Genomic DNA, 21,853 nt, shown 5'->3' with positions numbered 1-21,853 from the left:
GGCAGCAGGCCTGGTGCTCCGTGACCTGGGCTTCTCCTCCCTCCCTCCCCACTCCCAGCCCTAGTGCAGTGCTGGACGGGCCGTGCGCATGCTCTGAGTTCCGGTTGAATGAAAGCCCTGCAGTGACTCAGTGCCAAGCCAGGGCTGAATCCCACCCTGCTCCTTTTTTCCCCTTCCCAGCATCCTGTTGTTTCTGGCGTGTCCAGGTTAGCAGCTGCTACCTTTGGCCTCATTTTACTTCACGTTCTTTCTAAAGAATCAGAAAGCTTTGGCTGCAGAGTAGGGAGTTGGTGGGAGGAAAAGAGAAGGAAAAATTCAACACGTACTGTGTGCACAGCCTGCGTTTGGTGACGGGGAGATAGGGAACAGGAAGAAGGAGGGAGAGGAGATGGCTTTCTGCTCTCCAGATGCTCGTCAGCCAGTGAGAAGAAGGGTGAAGGGCACACCTCCAGCTGTGCCTGGGCCACCCTTTCATGGAGCCGTGGCCAGTTGCTGGCCAGGTAAACGGCCTACTCCTCCCACCTAGATAAAAGCCCTGGAGCTTGACAGCAACCTGTACCGCATTGGCCAGAGCAAAGTCTTCTTCCGCGCCGGTGTGCTGGCCCACCTGGAGGAGGAGCGAGACCTGAAGATCACCGACGTCATCATAGGGTTCCAGGCCTGCTGCAGGGGCTACCTGGCCAGGAAGTGAGTCTCGGGAGATACTCCTGCCCCACACGCCAGGCCTTGCCACGCCCTTCTGTTGCCAAAGAGCACTTAGCAGGCCGTGGTCTAGGACACCCCACTGCAGCCAGTCACATGCCTGTCAGGGAGGCCTAGGTGGCTCTTCCTACCCCTGTTCCTGGATTTCTACCTTTGAGGAGTAGAATTGGGCAGTTCTTTTTTTTGTCTTTTTTTTTTTTTTTTTGAGACGGAGTCTCACTCTGTTGCCCAGTCTGGAGTGCTGTGGCGTGTTCTCGGCTCACTGCAATCTCCACCTCCCACGTTCAAGTGATTCTCCTGCCTCAGCCTCACTAGTAGCTGAGGTTACAGGCACACGCCACCACGCCCGGCTAATTTTTGTATTTTTAGTAGAGACAGGGTTTGGTCATGTTGCCCAGGCTGGTTTCGAACTCCTGACCTCAAGTGATCCGCCCACCTCAGCCTCCCAAAGTGCTGGGATTACAGGCGTGAGCCACTGCTCCTGGCTGAATCGGGCATTTCTGATTGGGGTTTAGAGTGATGGGTGGGAAGAGGCCGACTCTGCTTGGATTTGCCTGCCTGAAAGATCCTGCTTACCAGGACTCCTTACCGTGTGACCCTTGTGGGGACAGCACCCAGAGCCTGCCTGTCCCTAAAGAACCCTGTGATTCCAGGGGAGCAGGCCATCCTCGAGTCCAGACTCATCCTTGACTCCCTGGGGAATGACGGCTCCCCTGCTGCAGGACAGCGGGTGTGGGCACTGCACACTCGTCCCCTTGTGCTTGGGGATGAGGGTCCTAGCAGGAGCGCCGAGCTCTGGGAGACGAAGGTCGAGCGTGTGGCATTTGCACAGATGGAGGCTTGTTTATCCAAAAGCCCTCCAGCTGACACCCGCAGCCCACCTTCACAGAACATCAGCTTCTGACGTTCTCCCACCAAACAAAAGCTCAGATAGGGAACAGCACGAAGGGTGGGAAGCTGAAGTCCAGAGTCACCCAGGGCCAGTCGGCTTAATCACCAAGGGTCACGCCAGTCCCCACACTGAGTAGGATCTGTGGTTACTTCACACGTGCCTTCACCCCCGTGGGCTCCTCAGTGGAGGGGTAGTCTGGTGACCTAGGTCCTTCGCCCACTGTAAGATTAGTGCCTCATGGAGTCACACAGCCTGTAAGTGGGAGAAACTTATCTCAACCCCAAGGCCAGACCCCTTCCCTGAATTTCTTTCTTGAGGTGCCCCAGGCAAGGGTAGACCCCCAGAAAAGCTTGAGGACAAGACCAGGACTGTTAGGTCGGGTCTGCTGTCCACTGCCCCGCGCTGACCATGTTCCTCACCACACAGAGCATTTGCCAAGCGGCAGCAGCAGCTTACCGCCATGAAGGTCCTCCAGCGGAACTGCGCTGCCTACCTGAAGCTGCGGAACTGGCAGTGGTGGCGGCTCTTCACCAAGGTGCGTGCTAGAAGGGCCTCCTGAGTAGCTGGGACTACAGGTGCACACCACCATACATACCTGGCTAATTGTTTGTATTTTTTGTAGAGGTGTGGTCTCACTTATGTCGCCCAGGTTGGTCACAAACTCTTGGGCTCCAGCAATCCTCCCACCTCAGCCTCCCAAAGTGCTGGAATTACAGGCATGAGCCACTGTGCCCGGCCCTTTTTGATTTTTAGTAGAGACAAGGTCTCACTATCTTGCCTAGGCTGACCTTCCTGGCCTTTAAAAAAAAAAAAATCTCTTTATTTTTAAACTTGTCCGGGCTGCTTTTGTGTATAATACATAATTTATGGTAATGGCGAAAAACCAACTCACAAAAAGCCTAAAGAATTAAATAAAAATTCACACATAAACCCTTAGCCTAAACCAACAGCAGCAGCTATTTTAGTGTTTAATCTCTCGCTCTTTTTCTCACTGCCTGTAAAACCTCAGCTATGTAAACAGTATACATTCTTCCATAGCTGAGTTTGACTCATACAAACAGTCTTGTAGTTTGTATGTTCCATTTATGATTCCTTCATAAGCATCGTTTTTTTAGAGGTAGTGTGCTGTTCCCTAGGGAACACATCATTATCTGGGTACTTTTTCAGAGATGGGTCCTTCCTCATTTTCTTGCTGTGATAAACAATGCTGAGGTGAACATCTTCACGCACACGCAGGGATAGTTTCCCTGGAATGTAGTTAGTGGGTCAGAAGCCCGTGGTACAGAGCGCCAGGAAGGATGTGCCTGCTTGCAGCCCCCACCACAGCATGTCTTCTTGCCCCTCACTTTCATGTTTCCAGAGGTGAGGGAGAGGCCTCACACCTGTTGGCAGAGGCGGGCATCTTTCAGCCGAGCATGTCTCTACCTCTATCTCCTCTTCCAGGTCAAGCCGCTGCTGCAGGTGAGCCGGCAGGAGGAGGAGATGATGGCCAAGGAGGAGGAGCTGGTGAAGGTCAGAGAGAAGCAGCTGGCTGCGGAGAACAGGCTCACAGAGATGGAGACGCTGCAGTCTCAGGTGGGTGTCAGTGCAGGCTCAGTCCAGGTCGTACGACCTGCCCGGTCCTGCCACCTGCTGGCCATCGGTAGGCACGGCATGCTGGAAGCTTCTATTACTATAGGAGTTTTCTACAACTGAGTTTCCTATTACTCTAAACAGTGACCAGTCTCTCTGCAGACCCCATTGGGTGTTAAGTGATGTAGGGAGGCCACTTAATAGAATGGAATGTTCACAAGTGTTGGGTTCAAACCTCAGCTCTACCACATGGCTTGAGCCCATTTCCTGGGACCTTGCTCTGGAGCTCACGGGGTAGTGAAAAATCAAGGACATGATGTCTGGAAGGTACCTGGAAGCTTCAGAGCTCTCCAGATGAAAGCTACTCTTGTCTGCATGTTCCTTTCCCTCTGGGATCCCGAGCCACGGCGTCTGTCCTTGAGGATGGAGTGGCTTGAGGGTGTTGCGAGGAGCTTGTGTTTTCCACTTGTTGTTTGCAGCTCATGGCAGAGAAATTGCAGCTGCAGGAGCAGCTCCAGGCAGAAACCGAGCTGTGTGCCGAGGCTGAGGAGCTCCGGGCCCGCCTGACCGCCAAGAAGCAGGAATTAGAAGAGATCTGCCATGACCTAGAGGCCAGGGTGGAGGAGGAGGAGGAGCGCTGCCAGCACCTGCAGGCGGAGAAGAAGAAGATGCAGCAGAACATCCAGGTTCCTGCCCGCTGCACCCGGGGAGGGGTGGCGCCGGAGGGGCAGGGCGGGGCAGAGGAGCAGGAACCAGGAGCTGGGAGAACATGGAATTAGGGTCCAAGGAGGCTGCTCCTCACGCAATCTGCTTGGGGCACTCAGTGAGAGGTGTTCCCTTTGGGCTGGTAGTTTGTGACATGTGCATCTGAGATCTCCATGAGCACTGCCTGGGCCAGCATCGAGGCCAATTTGATTTCCCTGCCATTAGCCCTGGCCCTGGCTAGCCGAAGGGGCACAGGGCCAGCACCTCTGCTTACTGCCTGTTTCATGGGTGGGAGCTTGCTGCAGGAAACCCTTCAGAACATTGCACCGGTGTTCTGGCCCTGTGTCCCAGTTTGAAATCTGGAATCCTACAAATGGGGCTTGGGCCCTGCCTCGGCTGTGGCCCTGGGCTGGCGGACCTTGCCGTCCCCACCTCAGCCATGGCCCTGGGCTCACAGACCTTGCTATTTTCTTCTTGGCGTTTGGATCTGGCCTTCGGACCTTGCTGCCTTCACCTTGGCCATGCCTCTGGGCCTGCTGTCCTTACCGTGTCTCTGGCCCCCGGCAGGAGCTTGAGGAGCAGCTGGAGGAGGAGGAGAGCGCCCGGCAGAAGCTGCAGCTGGAGAAGGTGACCACCGAGGCGAAGCTGAAAAAGCTGGAGGAGGAGCAGATCATCCTGGAGGACCAGAACTGCAAGCTGGCCAAGGTGAGGCCCGTGGCCGCCGCCTGCCGCTGCTCCAGGGGCGCCGTGGATGGGAGAGTGTGGTCACCCTTGCAGCGCTTGGCTCCCCGCTGCTGCTGCTTCCTGTCTCTTCTGCCTGCAGCATGAGGGCTTCTGCTTAACTGCAAGTGCTCCCTGGAGGTCCCATGGGCCTTAGTTGAGGGATTTCCTCATAAGCAAAGGGGCCCTGGGGAAGGGTTTGTCCTTTCCCCTCTGGAAAGCTCTTCTTTGCCAGCCGTGAGACCCGAGCCTGTGTAAAGGTGGCCATCTGTGCAGCATTGCAAGTGTTGGTCACTGTGGGGTTGGGGATACCTTGGTGGCTCTGTGTTGAGATACGGGGTACTCTTCCTCCACTGTCCCTAGGCGGCAGCTGTTCCTCCTGAGAATGAGTTGGGTCCCTGTCGGTGTCTGCCCAGGGAGCAGATAGCAGCCGGGGAACCAGTTAGAGGAGAAGGCAGGAGAAGGCAGCCTCCCCACCTTTTGGGCCTCCTCAGAACATGGGAGCCCCAAAGGCTGGGGAGGCTGAGGTGGCAGGATGCCCACCCGGGACTGGGATGAGGGGACTCAGGTGCTTGTGCCGAGCTGTGGCCGCTGGGCAGGGGTGTTGCGGGGGCCACACAGAACAGAAAGCAAGGAGAGCAGCCCGGGGCACCGCAGGGCTGAAGAGGGGGAGGGGCTGTGGCCCACCTGGCAGGTGAGAGAGGGGCACGGAGAAGGTGGCCTGGTGGCGCAGGTGAGCGCTGTGTGGCAGCCTCTTGAAGGAGTGGAGCCATCTGTCCCTGCTGACACTAGCTGTCACCTGGAATCCTTTCTCACCCAAGCCCACAGGGGAAGGGGAAGGGCTTGGGCACCCACATTTTTTGGTTCCAAGGAAGCATACCTCGCTGTTTCAGGGGAGCTCGTGACCTTTCAACATTATCCTTTGATCTAGGGAAAATCCTGATGAACTTGATCAAGCGTCTAAAGCCCTCTCCATTCAGCCTCAAATTTCCGGGCGAGTCATGCTTTGAGGCTAGCAAGTGTTCTGTGCTCAACCAACACTAAATGCCAGCCTACTCCCCTCTCCCCAGGAGAAGAAACTGCTGGAAGACAGAATAGCTGAGTTCACCACCAACCTCACGGAAGAGGAGGAGAAATCTAAGAGCCTCGCCAAGCTCAAGAACAAGCATGAGGCAATGATCACTGACTTGGAAGGTGAGGGGGTGACGAGCAGGAGGTGATGGGCAGGGGCTGGCGGGCAAGGGCTGGCGGGCAGTGGCCGGCCTGTCTGACCGGAACACCGAGGCCTTCTCAGCTCACGGGTGAGCCTGGGTCACACTACAGCACTGGCTGCTGCCCTTTAGACCTGAGGTCACCAGGTCGAGGGGAGCCGTGTCTGGTGCCTGCGGGAACCTGAGCCTCCAGGCCCCTGTTGCTCTGTGGCTAGATGCCCCCCTGCATGAAGCGTGTTTAGAGAGCTTTGGCATTGCTCTGTTGTGTGCCGTGGGTTTTGGAAGCTTCTGAGACTTCCTAGGAGGCTCTGGGTTTGACCCACAGGACTCACTAGCTCTGTCACTGACTACCCGGCTCATCTTGCAGTTATGACTTAAGCTTCATGAGCTTTAGTTTTACCTAAAAAGGGAACACAGTGCTAGGGTGTCTGTGAGAATTTCATTAAATACATGTGAACACATATGTACCGTAAAGTCCTAGACGAATACTGCGGAAGCTCATTGCTTGACTTGGGGCAGGGTGACAAATCCTGCCTTGTCTCTGTGTGCCCTCGGGATCTGTGGCAGGGAGGGGGCGCTGGGGTAGAAGCACAGGTCCATGGCTGTCTGAGGACCCCCGGCCCTGCCCCTTGAGAGGAGTGGACAGCTGGGGGAACAGGGGAACCCCGACTACTCTGGGAACTCTGAGCTCATATCCAGGGGAGGGAGACCAAAACCTGACCGCCGGGAGGATTATCCCCAGCTTAGTTTCACAGTCTTGTCCGGCCCCCTCACATCTGCAGGGGATGAGGTGAGTCAGGTCCAGCAGAAGAGAGGTCCGGACACAGAGAGATCTCTTCCCTCACAGACACCCTCCCTCACCTGGGAGGAGCCCGGAAGACTTGGTCATCTAGGAGGTCTAGGGGTTGCCTTGCACCCACCAGATGGACAGACATGAAAGGTTGACACTAATAAGGGCTAACGTAGACACGGAGCCGTCAGAGCACACACATGCTGCTGCTGGGACCGCAAACTGGTAGACGGCGTTAGAGAACGATCCGGCAGTCCTAGTGAGGTTGAAACTTAGCATGCCGGTGACCCGGCCGTTCCATCCGTCACTCAGCCGTGTGCACTGAGAGTGAGCAGGATGCTTGCAGCAGTGTTGATCAGAGCGTGCGATGAACACAGCCGCATGCCCGCCAGCTGCAGGACGGGTACATAAGTAAGTTGTGGTGTATTCTCATAATGGAATCCTAGACAAATGTCCTTACACATCTATTCCAGCGAAACTTCACGGGCTGCATCTCAAGATCATGAGATGGGGTGGCAAAGGCACGGCAGGGAATAACCATCACGAGGCAGGCACTGTTCCAGGTGCTTTTTAAGATAGTAACTCATTGGCGCCTCACAGCATCCTAATGAAGTAGGCTGTCTCCTTTTGCTTATTATTCAGATGAGGTATAGAAAGTAGCTTTCCCAAGTGACATCACAGAGTTATAAAGCTAGACATAGAGCCCTGACCGTGCGATTCCAACTGTGGAATTCACACAAGGCAGTTCCATTATATAAGTTCAGATTCACACACAATTGAACATGTTTTTTAGAGATACAGACATGGTACAGCCTTCAAGGGAACCAAGGGAATTACGAACACCAGCTTTAGGAGAGTACTTAATTCCTGGCAGGGAAGGACAAGGGGTGAGTTGGAGAGAGACACGCCAGGGGCTAGCAGTTTGCGGTGATGTCCTCTTCCTGCATCCAGGAGTTGGGTGCGAGTGTCTGTGTGTTTGTCATGCTTTAAGCCTGACACACGTTTCATAACGAGTGCTCAGTATTTTGCATAAGTAATTGACATGGAGACAGAACCCATGGCACTGAGGGCTATGTGGGCTCCCCCCTCATTGCAGAGCGCCTCCGCAGGGAGGAGAAGCAGCGACAGGAGCTGGAGAAGACCCGCCGGAAGCTGGAGGGAGACTCCACAGACCTCAGCGACCAGATCGCCGAGCTCCAGGCCCAGATCGCGGAGCTCAAGATGCAGCTGGCCAAGAAAGAGGAGGAGCTCCAGGCCGCCCTGGCCAGGTGAGGACCCCGCCTGCCTGCCTGAGGCCAGGTGGCCTGGGCCAGCCCTTCCTGCTTGCTGCTGGCCCTAGTTCTCGGCACTAGTGAGCTGTGAGCATTCTTTCCACTGTTGTCTTAGAAGAGCCATTTATTTCATAGCAAAACAGTTGTTGTGCACTCAGGACATGGTGAGGGGCCTCATTTGTCTTTTGTTTATTTGTTTATAATTTGAAAAAAAGTCATCCACAGCTCTATCTCCCACCTACAATAGTCCTTTCCTAATTTCTTGCTATAGGCACACTTAAAAAAAAAAAAAAAAAAAAAAAGACTTGGCCAGGCACGTTGGCTCATGTCTGTGATCCCAGCACTTTGGGAGGCCAAGCCGGGTGGATCACTTGAGGTCAGGAGTTCGAGACCAGCCTGGCCAACATGGTGAAACCCCCATCCCTACCAAAAATATAAAAAATTCGCCAGTGTGGTGGCACACGACTGTAATCTCACCTACTCAGGAGGCTGAGGCAGGAGAATCGCTTGAACCCAGGAGGCAGAGGTTGCAGTCAGCCAAGATCGTGCCATTGCACTCCAGCCTAGGTGACAGAGCGAGACTCTGTTTAAAAAAAAAGAAAGAGACTTTATTTTTTAGAGTAGTTTTAGATTCACAGAAGAGTCAGCAGAAGTTTCTCCATCTATCCACTGCCCCACTCACGCACCGCCTCCCCTGCAGTCAACATTCCCCACCACGGCGGTGTGTCTGTTCTAATTGGTGAACCTACGTTGACCCGTCATAACCATCTAAAGTCCGTAGCACATTCGTATTTTTACTGAGTTGCAGTCGTCCTGTGGTGTAGCATTTTATTTCCTTTTCTTCCCATTTAACACATCATTTGACTTTTAAAAATATTTGAAGCAGTGAATCTTACTTTGGAAATTGAAATGATTCCTCTATGAGGTTTTCTGCTTCTCAGAGGGGTGTTGCCCTTCAATCTGGTTGCCTCAGATCTTGTTTCTGCTGAGAGCCATCCTAAGTGCCATGATTGTGACCACAGGAGGCAGCTTTGGCTGCTGCACCTCTCTCAGGCCTGTCCTGCAAACTCTGCTCCTTGGAGGTGAAACTCTCCTTATACTGATGTTGCTGGTCGCTTTGGCAGAGTGGAAGAGGAAGCTGCCCAGAAGAACATGGCCCTCAAGAAGATCCGGGAGCTGGAATCTCAGATCTCTGAACTCCAGGAAGACCTGGAGTCTGAGCGTGCTTCCAGGAATAAAGCTGAGAAGCAGAAACGGGACCTTGGGGAAGAGCTAGAGGCGCTGAAAACAGAGTTGGAGGACACGCTGGATTCCACAGCTGCCCAGCAGGAGCTCAGGTGTGCCCTGGGACCAAGTCCCTGGGGATGGGGAGGGCAGCCAGGGGGGCCTTGGCTTGGAGACATGGACCCCGGGCCTCTGCACACACACACACACACACACCGTGGCCCTCTTAGGCACCAGCAGGCATGGAAGCTGCTGGTTCCTCAGCGGTTTCTCTCTACAGAGTAGAAAGTCTGTTGAAGGACCTGGCTCAAAAGTTGGGGGTGAGGCAAGGCTGGGCTTTAAAGCTGAAAGGCTACAGAAGCTCTCACAGGGCGTCTTTGAGCCTGGGCTATGGGATAGATGGCTAGGAGGGGCCGGTGGGTAGAAAAGCTGCCTGGAGGGCCTGTGCCCTGGCCAGGCCTCTCTTTGGTCAGGGAAGAGCCCCAGAGACAGCCTCGCTCCAGCATCCCCGGCCTCCACTCCGAGGGAATTTCTCTGTCCAGGTCGAAACGTGAGCAGGAGGTGAACATCCTGAAGAAGACCCTGGAGGAGGAGGCCAAGACCCACGAGGCCCAGATCCAGGAGATGAGGCAGAAGCACTCACAGGCCGTGGAGGAGCTGGCGGAGCAGCTGGAGCAGACGAAGCGGGTGCGGAGCCTCCCTGAGACCGCAGGAGGAGGGCAGGGCTCCCCGTGCTGGGCCCACAGAATCCAAACCAGTCCTGCAGAGCAGTTGCAGGGTCCTACCCAACTGCCTGGTTCTGAGGCCAGGCTGCCCCTCTAAGGGGCTTTGTGACTCGTGCCTCAGTTTCCCTGTTCATAAGGGAGGATTATGGTATGTCTGTCTCATGTGATTATTTGAGGGTGAAAACATTACATCGTTACTTTGAACATCAGACTTCAGACAGGCTTTACTGGAAGTCTAACTACAAACAATTATAGTTCCCCTCATTGCGTTATAAATATTGCTAACATCTGCAACACCAATGCCATGCCCTAGAACCTGGCCTCTACCCAGGGCAGAAGGCTGGGCAGGTATTATTTTAGAGATGGGGAAGCTGTGAGATGTCCTAAGCAGTGAAGACAGGAGCCAAGTGTCACCCACCAGCTAAGAGAGAAGAGCACAGGACAGATGAGGCCCGAGCCGTCTGAGTCCAGGACTCAGGCACACCATCGTCAGGGCTGCAGAAGCAGCGACGTCTGGATCTAGGGTCCAGTGATGATAGACCAGCCAGCCTTGTGTCAGGAGGCCCCCACTCACGTCTTTGCTTTCTTCCCCGCTAGGTGAAAGCAAACCTCGAGAAGGCAAAGCAGACTCTGGAGAACGAGCGGGGGGAGCTGGCCAACGAGGTGAAGGTGCTGCTGCAGGGCAAAGGGGACTCGGAGCACAAGCGCAAGAAAGTGGAGGCGCAGCTGCAGGAGCTGCAGGTCAAGTTCAACGAGGGAGAGCGCGTGCGCACAGAGCTGGCCGACAAGGTCACCAAGCTGCAGGTGAGGCCTCCGCCAGAACCCCGGCGCGGGCAGTGGGCCCCAGCAGCAGTTGTGGCCCAGGTCCCCGGGTGCATGTGTGCTCTCTGTCTCTCTCTCTTCTCAAACCGGCTCCTCAGACCCTCACGGTTCAGCTTGTGACTCAGGTCCAGCTTTACCTAAAGGAGATGAGGTGGGGCAGGAGCAGTGGGGGTGGGTCCATGGTCCTTTGTGTCTCCCCGCCCGGTGCAGGTGGAGCTGGACAACGTGACCGGGCTTCTCAGCCAGTCCGACAGCAAGTCCAGCAAGCTCACCAAGGACTTCTCCGCGCTGGAGTCCCAGCTGCAGGACACTCAGGTAGGGGTGGCGCCAGGTTCCCAGAAGGTGGACTCCTCCAGAAAGGCCTCTGTGTCCACGCAACATTAGCTTCAGAGCCCATCGGATTGCCCATCATCTGCTTCATCCTGTGGGTGGGTCTCTGCGTCCTCCCAGCTCCCTCCAGGTCTTTACGTGGCCATCCCCTAAATCAGCAGGACCAGCTCCTCCCTCTCCTCAAGGGTGTGGGGTTCCTGGGTTTTGGACACCACCCTCCTAAGCACCCGCACCCCTCTCAACCCGCGAGTAGGAGCTGCTGCAGGAGGAGAACCGGCAGAAGCTGAGCCTGAGCACCAAGCTCAAGCAGGTGGAGGACGAGAAGAATTCCTTCCGGGAGCAGCTGGAGGAGGAGGAGGAAGCCAAGCACAACCTGGAGAAGCAGATCGCCACCCTCCATGCCCAGGTTTGGAGGCCTGGGGGACCGGCCGGACTCTGCAGGCTGGGGAGCTGCTGGCCGGGCACTGGCCTGGGCACTGCAGGACAGACCTGCCCGCTGGGCCGGCCCATTGCTGCTCTCCCCCAGGGAAGCCGACCGTGCTCTCCCACATCAGTGCTCTCAAGGAGAGGAATCCAGGGATCTGTGGACTTAGATGGGGGACACCACTATTTTCACTATTTTACACCTTTATTTTCACCAGTCTTTAGCTGAAATTCAGCATTGCTTCCATTATGGATGTAGGCACAAAGCCATGGTGGTGGCAGTCCCTGTGCCGTCATCATCTGTAGAAATGGCCAGTTACCCTGTCAGGGTTGTGGCCGAGCTCCTTGGCCTCGTGGGTCCCAGGCCTGCGCTGTTTGTTATCTGATGTGCTATCTAGCAGCACGTGGCTTCCTGAGCCACGGTTTTTTAGAATGTGTGACAACTGCATTTTTCTGTACTGGTTGCCCTGCTGATCCCATATGTTTATTTCATGCCTGTTAAAACATTGTCATGAGAAGGAGTCCCTCGGCCTCTCTAGACTGCGAAGGGGTCCGTAGCCTAATATGTATTCAGAGCCCCTGCTCTAGATCCTATCTTGGGCCTCCATGTGCCAGGCCAGAAGGCCTGAACCACCTCGGGATGGGCTGGGAGTCCATTCCACAGTCAGGGTAGGAGTAGGCCGTGAGCGTGCCTGATTGTGGGTTTATCTCCAAGTGCAAGGATGGGGCTGGGTGATGGGGACCCCGTGGACACCCTACAGGGCACTGGCCCTGCTCTCTGGGAGCAGTCTCTGTAGAGCAAGAGGCTTGGTGTGGATGTGGGCTGGGAGCCCCCACAGCGGGCCTGGGGGTCAGCCTCCCCCGGGCTTCACACAGTAGACAGATGCCCCTTTGCAGAAGCTCCATTTGTCTCGCCCCTGTGGAGAGGGAAGTGACTGGGGGAGGCGGTTTCATAACTGGGCAGATCCCCGGTGCCCCTTCCACGGTGTGGCAGGCAGGCTCCCAGCTGCCCCAGGGACGGGTGTGCCACCTGAGCAGGTGCCATCTCGGGCATCTGCTTACTCCTTGCTCCTGCCCAGGTGGCTGACATGAAAAAGAAGATGGAGGACAGTGTGGGGTGCCTGGAAACTGCTGAGGAGGTGAAGAGGAAGCTCCAGAAGGACCTGGAGGGCCTGAGCCAGCGGCACGAGGAGAAGGTGGCCGCCTACGACAAGCTGGAGAAGACCAAGACGCGGCTGCAGCAGGAGCTGGACGACCTGCTGGTGGACCTGGACCACCAGCGCCAGAGCGCGTGCAACCTGGAGAAGAAGCAGAAGAAGTTTGACCAGGTGTGTGGCCGTTGGCCCCATCCTTTGCATTTCCTCTCCTTCAAGCACTGAGTCCAAAGCAAAGGGCCCGTCAGAGAAAGCCTGGGCTCCCTCAGGGTCTCGCCCGGGAGGGGCCGTGCGGGGCCAGCGCTTGGAGGACTCTGAGTCTCTGGCTTGTTGAGGGTCCCAGGGAGAAGGCCAGCGGAAGAGGGCGTCTTCATGCGGTGGGTTGAGGAGTGACTTTTCCTTTCTGATTTTTTACATTTTTCAGATTTTCTCTAATGAACTGGTTTGACTGTCTTTTAAACGATTCATTTATGCGTTCATATCACTTCCTTATTCCAAAAGATCTGAGGGCAGCTGAGGGGGATGCGGACTCGGGGGCAGGATAGAACAGTAGAAGACGTCGGGCAGCCAACTGTGGCAGCCGGATCCGGCCCCCTGCATTTTGTAGGGAAAGATAGACTGAACACAGCCACGCTCCATGGTTCTCATGTTGTCTCTGGTTGCTTTGTGCTGTGGTAGTGGGGTTGAGCCATGGCTGCAGAGACTGTAGGGCCTGCGTACTCTAAAGAATGCACTATCTGGCCTTTTAGGAAATGGTCAGCAACCCATAGGATAATTAAGGTTTGGGCCAAAAGGAAGGGAAGGTGGGGAAATAGGATAGAGCCAGGTGGGTGCACACAGAGAACAGATGCCAGGGGACAGAAGCTGTCATTAGAGAAGACCACAAATGGGGTTCAGGCTTCTTGGCAGCCAGCTTGGCATTTACTTTGTGAAAAGTGCCAACCAAATGCCAGCTTTGGTTCAGGAGAACCAAAGCTCTTACAGGTTTAGAGGGCTCTCATGGAAGGGGCAGCGTGCCATAAAGGGTTGCGATTAGTAAGTGATGAAAATTAAACAGACGTTACAACATGGTGTTCGCAGTAGTGCCTGCTCCAGTCGGCAGTCATCCCATCATGAGGATGCACGGGACTGTGTGTATTGTCCTGGGCACAGCCCTGGGCCTGTGCTTCCTAGGCCTGCTCCTCTCCGCCGTGGCCTCTGGGCTCCTCCTTCCCCAGGGAGCTTAGGCCCAGCTGCCCTGCCCTGCTGGGGGCCGTAGCTCTGAGCCTCATGGTGCCCACCTCTTTCCCAGCTCCTGGCGGAGGAGAAGACCATCTCTGCCAAGTACGCAGAGGAGCGCGACCGGGCTGAGGCGGAGGCCCGAGAGAAGGAGACCAAGGCGCTGTCGCTGGCCCGGGCCCTGGAGGAAGCCATGGAGCAGAAGGCGGAGCTGGAGCGGCTCAACAAGCAGTTCCGCACGGAGATGGAGGACCTTATGAGCTCCAAGGATGACGTGGGCAAGAGCGTGAGTGCTGGGCCTGGCAGCCAGGTCTTGGGAAGGGCCCGAGCGGGGTCATCACAGAGGGTCGGTGTGTGCACGGACTCCGGGTCGCACAGACCCAGGTACCTGCCAGTCCCTTTGCTCCTGACTTGGGCTCTCTGGGGCTCAGGTCCACGAGCTGGAGAAGTCCAAGCGGGCCCTAGAGCAGCAGGTGGAGGAGATGAAGACGCAGCTGGAAGAGCTGGAGGATGAGCTGCAGGCCACCGAAGATGCCAAGCTGCGGTTGGAGGTCAACCTGCAGGCCATGAAGGCCCAGTTCGAGCGGGACCTGCAGGGCCGGGATGAGCAGAGCGAGGAGAAGAAGAAGCAGCTGGTCAGACAGGTGTGCATGGCCTCCTGCTACCCCGCGGGTGCCCAAGGCTGCCTTGGCTTCACGCAGGCTTCTGTTCTCTCCTTCCACCTGGATTGTGTTAGGGCCCCTTGGCCACGCCTCCCCTCCCATATCCCTTCTTTCTAGCCTCCTGTCTCGGGGTTCAGTGACTCACCTTCTTAGAGTTCTTATGGTCAGTAATCCCCACTGGCTTCCCGAGGCCCCATGGATCCTGCAGAACTGGCCTGAGGCTCCTGAGTTCAGAGCTAGGGCAGGGTCTCCCAGTGGGTCCAGCTTCCCAAGTTGTTGATGTTCCTTCCCCCAGGTGCGGGAGATGGAGGCAGAGCTGGAGGATGAGAGGAAGCAGCGCTCGATGGCAGTGGCCGCCCGGAAGAAGCTGGAGATGGACCTGAAGGACCTGGAGGCGCACATCGACTCGGCCAACAAGAACCGGGATGAAGCCATCAAACAGCTGCGGAAGCTGCAGGTGAGGGTGGGCGGGGCCCAGGAGAGGGTGGGCGGCACCCGACTGAGCCAACTACATATGAAGGTGCCAGGGCTCGGCCCAGGGCGGGAACCTGGCAGGGTGGCACCTCCTGGGAAGGTCCTGGGTGCTTCCAGCCCCATCTCACTGAAAGAGACTCAGAGGCTCAGAGGTGAGTGGAAACATGATAGTCCAACAGCAAACTTGCAAAACAGTGTATGACTGGGTACGTAAAACACAGAAGCAAACAAGTACAAGCCTAGACGTGGGTGGAGTTTAAGAAGGTCTCACTTAATGCAGACTTCCAGAATCACCCGGGTCCTGACACCCTTCAGCCTTCTGGGCTCTGGGGCGATGGTTCCAAGAAGCAGCCTGGAGTGTGGGACACATACTTGGAAATCTTCACCTCACTAATAATTAAAGAATAATTAACACGTAAAAACAGCTCTGATACGCCATATCATGTAACAAGAATAACCTTAGTTTAACAAATTTTTCTTTTGTTTGTTTGTTTGAGACGGAGTCTCGCTCTGTCGCTCAGGCTGGAGTGCAGTGGCGTGATCTCGGCTTGCTGCAAGCTCCGCCTCCTGGGTTCACGCCATTCTCCTGCCTCAGCCTCCCCAGCAGCTGGGACTACAGGCGCACGCCGCCACGCCCGGCTAATTTTTGTATTTTTAGTAGAGACGGGGTTTCACCATGTTAGCCAGGATGGTCTCAATCTCCTGACCTTGTGATCCACCCGCCTCGGCCTCCCAAAGTGCTGGGATTACAAGCATAAGCCACTGCGCCCGGCCAAAAAAAAAATTTTAAGTGTAAAAAAAAAACCCACAAAAACTTTAAAACTTCATTGTGGTCAAGGTTGTGGGCATAGATGCTCTGATTGCTGGTGGCATTTTTTTACTGATGTGGTCGGGCTGCACACAGCCAGTCACTCTCTTTGATTTGGGGAATCTCAATTTCGGATTTATCTGCAAAAGGAAAAAAAGGCTATTTGACAAAGATCTTTAGTGTTAAAAGAAGTAACAGGAGAATAACAAAAGGAAAGGTGTTTCCTGCCTGTGGTGGGGATGGCCTGGCAGGCTGGGCACTGGTTTTGAGTGGCAGGTGCGCATTAGGGGTGGCACCATGGGCACTGGCTTCCGGCCCAGAGGAGGGGACAGAAAGTAGAAAATGAAGCTCAGCTTGGGCTCACGTCCACAGTGATGAACACTGTCAAAGTGTGCATTACGGGGTGGGAAACACAGATGGTTGTCTTTAGTTGCCTTTTTGCCCTGTCACCATGGTTAGTTGGTTAAATACAGCATTGAGTGGAGCACCAGCCATGAGCCCTGTTGGCGAGGTGACCCATGAGGGTTGGGGTGGAGGGCCAAGGAGCTGGGTGGATGCCAAGCCTCTGTCCCCACCCCAGGCCCAGATGAAGGACTGCATGCGCGAGCTGGATGACACCCGCGCCTCTCGTGAGGAGATCCTGGCCCAGGCCAAAGAGAACGAGAAGAAGCTGAAGAGCATGGAGGCCGAGATGATCCAGTTGCAGGAGGTGGGTGGGGCTGCAATGGAGAGCGGCACCGCTGCCCTGCGGCCAGCAGGTGGCAGCGTGGGGCTTTCAGCTGAGGACAGGGCTGGAGTCTGACTGGGCTCCAGGAATTGGCTGGGGATGGCTCTCAACGTTACATAAGGATTCCCTCCAGGGTTCCATTTCATAGCGGGGCTCCCTCGTATGATCAGAGAGTGTGTGTGTGTGAAACTGGCATCCCTCACATGAGATGAGGCTTTGTGGCCACCACCACCTCCTGCTGTGAATGCTGCCTGGTGAGAAGGGGTCTGAGCATCCCCTTGGCCGCCCTGCCTGTCGCACCTGAGCCCGTCCTGAAGTGTTTCCCAGGTCTGGAGGGTGCCCTGCAGTGTGATGTGCCGGCTGCGAGTGCGTCCAGGGTGTAGCCATCTGCCTGTGGCCTCCAGAGCTGACTCCAAGCTCTGGCTCACCCAGAACAGGGAGGGGCCGCCCTGAGTGACTCTGTCCACGTGGTCTCCCTGGTTAGGCCAGGACACTTCTTACTTATCGCCATACCCTGGCACCTGGCTTGATTCCTAGCACTTAAATGTAAGAGTTTTATAAACATATGGTGTTTAAGCTATATCTTCAGGGGGGCACCAGCCCTGTGAGCTAGAGGGTTTCTGGAGGAAGGGCTTCGTGGGGAGGTGGGCCTGGGGAAGGGCTTGAGGGGAGGGTGCCTGGGGCTGGGAAGGATGGTCTTGTGGGGCTGTGGCTGCCTTCAGGTCACACTCTGGGTCTTTGTGGCAGGAACTGGCAGCTGCGGAGCGTGCCAAGCGCCAGGCCCAGCAGGAGCGGGATGAGCTGGCTGATGAGATCGCCAACAGCAGCGGCAAAGGGTGAGCCGAGTGAGGGGGCAGAGTTGGGGGGACCAGGTGTGTCCCCAGGGTAGGCCCCTCACTTCTCCCGCCCACCCCGCAGAGCCCTGGCGTTAGAGGAGAAGCGGCGTCTGGAGGCCCGCATCGCCCAGCTGGAGGAGGAGCTGGAGGAGGAGCAGGGCAACACGGAGCTCATCAACGACCGGCTGAAGAAGGCCAACCTGCAGGTGGGTGCCAGGCCTTCTCCCACCCTGGGCTCTGGCTGGAGCCACCACGGCAGAGCTGGCCTTGGACCCAGCCGGCAGAAGCACAGGCTAAGTGCCAGCTGCTCCCCAGGTGCTTAGGGGAAAATGTCCAGGCACCTGGACATGAAAGGTCCCCCTCTGGCTTCTGTGTTGGGTGTTCAGAAGTTTCTAATCTTCCCTTTTCTGGGAGACCCAAGACTCTGGACCCCAAGGGTTTGGTGGGATCCTGCTGCCACCTTCCTCTGGCCCTGCTCATGCCTTCCAGCCAGGGCCCCAGCCCTCCCCAAGGTCACTGGCCCTTCTTCTGCAGATCGACCAGATCAACACCGACCTGAACCTGGAGCGCAGCCACGCCCAGAAGAACGAGAATGCTCGGCAGCAGCTGGAACGCCAGAACAAGGAGCTCAAGGTCAAGCTGCAGGAGATGGAGGGCACTGTCAAGTCCAAGTACAAGGCCTCCATCACCGCCCTCGAGGCCAAGATCGCACAGCTGGAGGAGCAGCTGGACAACGAGACCAAGTACGTGCCCCTGGCCCCGCCCAACCCCAGCTGTCCTGGAAAAAACTCTGGCCCCCCTGCAGTCCTGCCCAAATCTGGGCCACAACCAGCTCTCTGTCTCCTGAGCCTGGGGCTGTTTCCCTCCCTCCTGATGGGGCCCTCATCCCTTCCACAGGTTGGGTGGTTGGGGGAGCTTGTGGGGTTTGAACAGGATTCTCTGTTCCACCTCTAAAGCCAGGAGTTTTGGTGGCTGTGTCTGAGAGTGAATCAGAGCAGGAGGTACAGGGGGGTCCTGCCCACTGGGGCAGTTGTTCTATGGGCTCAGCAGGACTGAGACTTCCTTGGAGGGAATGGGGTTTACACTAGGCCCCCAAACCTCTTTTCCAGTTACATAGATGCTGTTTGAGGTATGTCGCTTCCCTTACCTGAGCCCGTTTCCTCATCTGTAAATGGGGCTATTTGCAGTGCCCGTCGTAAGAAGCCAGGCACACATAGGTGTCTAGCAAAGGCCTCCCTACGTGATCCCTAGATGCCAGTGAGCCCCGGGGAATGGGTGGTCCAGGTTAGGGCTTGTTGGCCGGACCCTCTGAAGGAGGGTGTTCCCTCTCAGCCACCTTGTCTGTCATACAGGGAGCGCCAGGCAGCCTGCAAACAGGTGCGTCGGACCGAGAAGAAGCTGAAGGATGTGCTGCTGCAGGTGGATGACGAGCGGAGGAATGCCGAGCAGTACAAGGACCAGGTGTGGGTGCTGGTGGGGCAGTGAGAAGGGCAGCGGGGCTGGGCAGCAGATGGGGTGACAGGCAGGGCAGTGGGGCTGGCTGGCTGCACGCCCAGAGCCCCTAACCGGGGCCACGGGCCACACGTCCATCTCCGCAGGCCGACAAGGCATCTACCCGCCTGAAGCAGCTCAAGCGGCAGCTGGAGGAGGCCGAAGAGGAGGCCCAGCGGGCCAACGCCTCCCGCCGGAAACTGCAGCGCGAGCTGGAGGACGCCACCGAGACGGCCGATGCCATGAACCGCGAAGTCAGCTCCCTAAAGAACAAGCTCAGGTGAGCCGCCCTGCCCACCCACCCCTTTGCCTCGGCACTTCTCTCAAAAGGTAGCTTGTTCCTCAACCAGAGCCCACAAGCAAGGCACGAATGTCACCAAGAAAGGACTGCACAAAGCCATCCCTGCCCCTTCTGGCTCCTTGCCTTTGAGGCTTTAGCTTAGTGTTTTGAACACACAGTAAACTCTAGGTAGTTTATTCCCAGCTGTCCTAAAAGTCTATTGTCTTTTGAATTGGAAGTTGCTTGAGGCCACCTGGCCCAGTCCTGGCACATGTTAGGTGCCTCAGTTAAATATCTGCAAAACGAATGTGAGCCTCATGAACAATGCCTACAGAGGTTAAAAACGCTCCTTTGCGTTTCTCAGGGAGTGTTAACACTCAAGAAGTAGTGAATGTTTGAAGCAGAGGATCTTATTCTCTGAGATTCTCATTTCTTATGTGTTTTTTATGGGTTTTTTGAGATTCTCATTTTGTGTTTTTTGAGATTCTCATTTCTTACGTGTTTTTTTCTTATGTGTTTATGTGGGTTTTTTTGTTTGTTTGTTTGTTTGTTTGTTTGAGACGGAGTTTCGCTCTTGTTGCCCAGACTGGAGTGCAATGGTGCAATCTCGGCTTACTACAACCTCTGCCTCCCGGGTTCAAGCGATTCTCCTCCCTCAGCCTCTGGAGTAGCTGGGATTACAGGCATGCACCACTATGCCCGGCTAATTTTTGTATTTTTAGTAGAGACGGGGTTTCACCATGTTGGTCAGGCTGGTCTCAAACTCCTGACCTCAGGTGATCCACCCACCTCGGCCTCCCAGAGAGCTGAGATTACAAGCATGAGCCACCGTGCCAGGCCTTCATGGGGCTCTTTTTTTAAGCATAAGTAGTCAGTATTGTATATGAATTTTCTGCTATGTGGTAGAAAGAGGGTGCCTGTCTTTGTACTCTGTGTGAACAGGCACACCTGTTTACCTGTCTTGGTTTCACTGGTTTTATAGGAGTTGCAACAGAGGATGGCATTTTACACTTACTTTTGTGCTTTTCCTGTTGTAATTGGTCCTGTTTGCCTGAGCTGTTTTTGTGCTACTGTTGTGTGTGAAGATGTCTGACACCTAAACATTTTGCGGGAAGCTTTGCCTGCTTTCCTGAGAGTGGTCCTGTCTAGCTCAGCTGTGGCTCCCAAGACTCCGCTTTGCTTCTTTCTGGTGGGAGCAGCCAGGCACCTGGTTTCCCTCTCGAATTCGCTTTGAGATGTGTGGGCTGTGCTGTGGCCGCCCCTGGCCTGGCCGGGCCGCTGACCCTCTGCCTCTACCTCTGCCCCCAGGCGCGGGGACCTGCCGTTTGTCGTGCCCCGCCGAATGGCCCGGAAAGGCGCCGGGGATGGCTCCGACGAAGAGGTGGATGGCAAAGCGGATGGGGCTGAGGCCAAACCTGCCGAATAAGCCTCTTCTCCTGCAGCCTGAGATGGATGGACAGACAGACACCACAGCCTCCCCTTCCCAGACCCCGCAGCACGCCTCTCCCCACCTTCTTGGGACTGCTGTGAACGTGCCTCCTCCTGCCCTCCGCCCCGTCCCCCCATCCCGTTTCCCTCCAGGTGTTGTTGAGGGCATTTGGCTTCCTCTGCTGCGTCCCCTTCCAGCTCCCTCCCCCGCTCAGAATCTGATACCAAAGAGACAGGGCCCGGGCCCAGGCAGAGAGCGACCAGCAGGCTCCTCAGCCCTCTCTTGCCAAAAAGCACAAGATGTTGAGGCGAGGAGGGCAGGCCCCTGGGGAGGGGCCAGAGTTTTCTATGAATCTATTTTTCTTCAGACTGAGGCCTTTTGGTAGTCGGACCCCCCGCAGTCGTCAGCCTCCCTGACCTCTGCCACCAGTGCCCCCACTCCTCCTCCTTTCTTTGCTGTTTGCAATCACACGTGGTGACCTCACACACCTCTGCCCCTTGGGCCTCCTACTCCCATGGCTCTGGGCGCTCCAGAAGGAGCAGGCCCTGGGCCTCCACCTCTGTGCAGGGCACAGAAGTCTGGGGTGGGGGGAGGAGTGGATTCCTCCCCACCCTGTCCCAGGCAGCGCCACTGTCCGCTGTCTCCCTCCTGATTCTAAAATGTCTCAAGTGCAATGCCCCCTCCCCTCCTTTACCGAGGACAGCCTGCCTCTGCCACAGCAAGGCTGTCGGGGTCAAGCTGGAAAGGCCAGCAGCCTTCCAGTGGCTTCTCCCAACACTCTTGGGGACCAAATATATTTAATGGTTAAGGGACTTGTCCCAAGTCTGACAGCCAGAGCGTTAGAGGGGCCAGCGGCCCTCCCAGGCGATCTTGTGTCTACTCTAGGACTGGGCCCGAGGGTAGTTTACCTGCACCGTTGACTCAGTATAGTTTAAAAATCTGCCACCTGCACAGGTATTTTTGAAAGCAAAATAAGGTTTTCTTTTTTCCCCTTTCTTGTAATAAATGATAAAATTCCGAGTCTTTCTCACTGCCTTTGTTTAGAAGAGAGTAGCTCGTCCTCACTGGTCTACACTGGTTGCCGAATTTACTTGTATTCCTAACTGTTTTGTATATGCTGCATTGAGACTTACGGCAAGAAGGCATTTTTTTTTTTTTTAAAGGAAACAAACTCTCAAATCATGAAGCGATATAAAAGCTGCATATGCCTACAAAGCTCTGAATTCAGGTCCCAGTTGCTGTCACAAAGGAGTGAGTGAAACTCCCACCCTACCCCCTTTTTTATATAATAAAAGTGCCTTAGCATGTGTTGCAGCTGTCACCACTACAGTAAGCTGGTTTACAGATGTTTTCCACTGAGCATCACAATAAAGAGAACCATGTGCTA

General features: G+C 55.7%; 1 protein-coding gene across 2 annotated transcripts in view; it reads left to right on the top strand.

Moving 5' to 3' along the window:
• Positions 1-21,853, top strand: part of MYH9 (myosin heavy chain 9) — a 105,128-nt gene extending 83,275 nt beyond the window's left edge. For both annotated transcript variants that reach the window (XM_031005427.3, XM_063704929.1), the window contains exons 19-41: positions 527-687; positions 2,021-2,129; positions 3,038-3,169; positions 3,646-3,852; positions 4,439-4,576; positions 5,662-5,785; positions 7,689-7,860; positions 8,988-9,200; positions 9,630-9,774; positions 10,410-10,616; positions 10,845-10,949; positions 11,218-11,370; positions 12,467-12,715; positions 13,833-14,045; positions 14,191-14,403; positions 14,717-14,878; positions 16,284-16,412; positions 17,178-17,266; positions 17,349-17,472; positions 17,801-18,009; positions 18,619-18,727; positions 18,865-19,037; positions 20,346-21,853. In XM_031005427.3, coding sequence (XP_030861287.1) covers positions 527-687; positions 2,021-2,129; positions 3,038-3,169; positions 3,646-3,852; positions 4,439-4,576; positions 5,662-5,785; positions 7,689-7,860; positions 8,988-9,200; positions 9,630-9,774; positions 10,410-10,616; positions 10,845-10,949; positions 11,218-11,370; positions 12,467-12,715; positions 13,833-14,045; positions 14,191-14,403; positions 14,717-14,878; positions 16,284-16,412; positions 17,178-17,266; positions 17,349-17,472; positions 17,801-18,009; positions 18,619-18,727; positions 18,865-19,037; positions 20,346-20,463 — 3,654 coding nt within the window. In that variant the 3' untranslated portion in view covers positions 20,464-21,853. The remainder of the gene's footprint in view (positions 1-526; positions 688-2,020; positions 2,130-3,037; positions 3,170-3,645; positions 3,853-4,438; positions 4,577-5,661; positions 5,786-7,688; positions 7,861-8,987; positions 9,201-9,629; positions 9,775-10,409; positions 10,617-10,844; positions 10,950-11,217; positions 11,371-12,466; positions 12,716-13,832; positions 14,046-14,190; positions 14,404-14,716; positions 14,879-16,283; positions 16,413-17,177; positions 17,267-17,348; positions 17,473-17,800; positions 18,010-18,618; positions 18,728-18,864; positions 19,038-20,345) is intronic.

Source organism: Gorilla gorilla, chromosome 23 (assembly GCF_029281585.2).
Source record: "Gorilla gorilla gorilla isolate KB3781 chromosome 23, NHGRI_mGorGor1-v2.1_pri, whole genome shotgun sequence".
NCBI lineage: Eukaryota > Metazoa > Chordata > Mammalia > Primates > Hominidae > Gorilla > Gorilla gorilla.
This window is presented reverse-complemented; position numbering and strand designations above follow the sequence as displayed.